Source organism: Merops nubicus, unplaced genomic scaffold (genome assembly GCF_000691845.1).
Source record: "Merops nubicus isolate BGI_N331 unplaced genomic scaffold, ASM69184v1 scaffold17341, whole genome shotgun sequence".
Classification (NCBI taxonomy): domain Eukaryota; kingdom Metazoa; phylum Chordata; class Aves; order Coraciiformes; family Meropidae; genus Merops; species Merops nubicus.
This window is the reverse complement of record NW_008589162.1, coordinates 5,108-8,597: the sequence shown is the minus strand read 5'-3', so window position 1 is coordinate 8,597 and position 3,490 is coordinate 5,108. Positions and strand designations below refer to the sequence as shown.

At 39.8% G+C, this 3,490-nt stretch overlaps 1 protein-coding gene across 1 annotated transcript in view; it reads right to left on the bottom strand.

The window, feature by feature from the left end:
- Nucleotides 1-3,255: 3,255 nt before the first annotated feature.
- LOC103781777 (uncharacterized protein C18orf63-like) overlaps nucleotides 3,256-3,490 on the bottom strand; it is a gene marked incomplete at its 5' end in the record, with an annotated part of 4,266 nt that continues 4,031 nt past the window's right edge. The window contains one exon of the mRNA XM_008949499.1: nucleotides 3,256-3,312. Within this exon, the coding sequence (XP_008947747.1) occupies nucleotides 3,256-3,312 (57 nt within the window). The remainder of the gene's footprint in view (nucleotides 3,313-3,490) is intronic.

Below are 3,490 nucleotides of genomic sequence, written 5' to 3'. Positions count from 1 at the left end.
TTATATGATATCCTGAAAGGTATTATTTTAGTCTAATATTTCACAGTAAGAAAGCCTCTGAAAGGTAGCTTTGATAGAATTCTGTACCACAGCCTGCTCACTAGAAGAGAAATTCCTAAATTTTTGCCTGAGGCAGTCTACCTTTTAGAAGAAATAGTGTAAAAAATCTCTAGTCCTTATATACAAAGCTGCTGAGAAATTTTGCTCAACCCCAGCTGCGTGGATCCCCTGCCTTCATCTTGTGTTCACACAATATCCTTACAGTAATGGCAGTGATTACTTTCACATAAAATAATACTATTATATAGGTGGTGAATTTGTAGCTGCTTGTTGGCTAAATAAAATTTGGGAACTAAAACCAAAGGTGGGTATCATAGGCAACAGAGGAGCAGAGGAACAGGCAGAGTTTTGCAGAGCTGAGGAGAAGGCTGGGGAATGTCAGCACTGCTGCTTTGAATTTGTCTGTTCTAGCACCAACATTTGTAATGACAAAATCCTTCCTTTTAAAACATCTCTGTTCTAGTATCTACTCTCCTTTGGAAGCTCTGCTCTTCTGATTGTCTTAGAAGGCAAACTTCCCTTTCAGTGTAGTTTCTGCCCTTGAGAATGGTAGGACAGCTTTTGTTAATAAAAGACTAAGCATGGAGACTTTCTTTTTTTTTAATTTGACAGCAAATATAAAATAGCTTAAAAAGTATCTATAAACCTCTTTTGAAAACTCTGTAATCTGGCAGGTCTTTATTTAAATTGAATAACTATTTATGTCTGACTCTTGGGATGGCTTTAGACCCAGATTTAGAAAAGTTAAATTTAGCTGTGTGCATAGATTACTGAAGGGCTGGGGTTTAAACCCCCAGCCCTGAATGAGGGCAGGCACATGAGTGATGTCCACAACCAGGCAGGAAAGACCCTCCTGACTGGTTTTCACCCAGGGTCTGGCCAGCCTTGGGTGGGAACTGATGAGGAGATCACCACCAGGTGCCCCCACCTTCCACATTAACTTGGAGGTGAGGCAAGAAACCACCTCTATAAGAGCTGACTCTGCTTGCAGTGGGGTTGGGAGGTTGGTTTGTGTGGATGTTCTGGTTATTGGAAGGGCTCCCTGACTCTTCATAGCAAGTGTAGTTCCCAGGGCAGCAGGACCAGACCCTATAAAGCTGTCTCAGAGTTCCTATCACTGGGCTCGTGGTCTGGCTGCTCCCATCTCCCATGGCTTGGCTCCTTGCCTGGCTTGCTCCATTCTTCACATCCCCTGTGGTGGGTGAGTGCATTGACTTGTTCCTCCTCTGGCTGTCTGGCACTTTGGATCTCTGGGGTGTGATGTGGGAGTGGAGGGAGGGGTTTGGCTGCTGGTCTGCCTGTTAATGACAATATCATTCTATATTGGGCAAGTGGTCAGCAGAACAATGTTAGACATAGGAACTCCTATAAAATGCCATGGAAATCCAGTAGCCATGTACAACAGACTCTGCAGAGCTCTCTCAGCAGCAGCAGACATCCTGCCCCACCCCTTGGCCTGTGCACTTCAGCAGACATGGAGGTTCCAGGGTCCCAGTCTGCATGGCCTTGGAAAAAGATGAATGTACCCACTGTAGTCCAGACCCCTACCTATGGGGGCAGGAGGGGAGTGTCTCCATCTCATGCTCAATATCTAGCATGATAATAACATTTATTTTCTTCTTATGCAAGGAAAAGCCTGCATCCTTCCCTAGAAAGTAGGGGATTGTCTACACATGGGGAAAAAACCGAATGAATAAGAATCATTTAGCGTTAGAATCAAATGTTCAACTTCTTAATGTTAAATAGTCCTCTGATCTTGCTTTATTAGCATACCCAGTATTTTCATCAGCAAAGCAAAGAAAAAAATTAGGATTATGCTGTGATTCCCTGAACAAGTTAAGAGGCTGTGCAACTTGGCACATTATTCATAAAAACTGACCCTTTTTGCAAGATGATAATAAAAAAAAGGGTTTATTGTAATGAATTATAGATCCACATCCTTCCTGTTGACTACATCATTGAATTCCATTGAAGACCTCCTCACCCATAAATCTTGCTGCACAGTAAATATGAGAACTTACCAGTAATTGTCAAGTGTTCCAATGAAAACATGCACTCTGAGTGCACGTGTAGGAACACACGATAAAGGAATTCTGAGCAAAGCTTTTCCTTATCAAAACTGCAGGCATGGATCCAATAATGGAAGCTATTTCAGCTCTAGTGTTCTCTTTCAGTCATTAACACCAATGAAGAACACACACCAATGGGAGCCTTAGAAATCATATTTTAAACACTTCATGGAAGATGCTGTTTCCTCTCCAGGGTTTAAGCATCACCTACTATGATCTGCTTGATCCTGTGGCACTTAACTCATGAATAAATAATTTATTTATATTTTTGTTTGTTTTGGACAATATACATTGTTGTGCTGTTTTGTCTGTGACCATCTTGCCTACATCAGTATTTTCTCTGGAAATACACGAATGAATACATATGCTTCTATTTATCTCTAAAACAGCTAACTGTATAGGCTACTCCTTCCTGCATGTGCTACTGCTGGTAACGTGTGACAGGCACTGGGGCAATAAAACTGGTGGGTTTTGTATGCTGTGTGTATCCTTAATATTCAAAGGAAAAGCTTCTTCTATCCTGCAAGGTTATTATTGACATCTGCCCGTGATGTGGGTTGAAATATCAGGTCACAAAACTAAATGTATTCATTTTGTATGACAGACCACTTTGTCTTTAGATTAGATCTTAGCATCACAAAAGCCTTTAGCCACCCCACTGCATGTGAAGATATTAAATAACGTAGGTAGCTTCACTTTAATGGCTTGTGGTTTTAACTTCAGCTCAGATTCAAATTAAACTCTGCAGCACACAAAAAAAGGCTTATTTTAGTCTAAAAGAAAATGAGCCAATCAAAATACAAATTTAAGCCAAATTTTAAGTTCTAAGTACAAGATGCCTTTTATATTTAATGTTTTCTGTTTTGCAAAAAAAAAAAAAAAAAAAAGAAAATTAAGCTTTATTTTTTCATTTCCAATAAACCCAAGAATGTTGGCTTGTATTACCTCATTATTTTGGTCTAGAAGCCAACTGTTTAGTGAAATGGCTCTTTTGAAGAGAGCTAATCTCATTATCATAATCTGAAAGAGCAGGAAGTCTTATAGACATGTGATATTATTTTAATAAAAAAAAATTAAAGTTTGTAATGAGCATACCCAGAGCTTTCTTTCAGTACTCCAGAACATCCTAAACAGAAGGCTTACTTCTTCTGCCTTTCTTTAACTTTGCATAACCTCCTTCTTTCTGTTAACAGAAAAGTAAAAACCAGTAAAGCAAACAAAGCAATAAGACTAAGCTAACAGCTCAGCTGGAAAGTTGTTTCTGAGTGAAATGCTTAGTTGAATATGTAAAGTAATTAATAGAAGTGTGTATTTTCCAGTGTTGTGCATCCAGCACTGGCTCCAGCAGTGGCCGTGCTGCA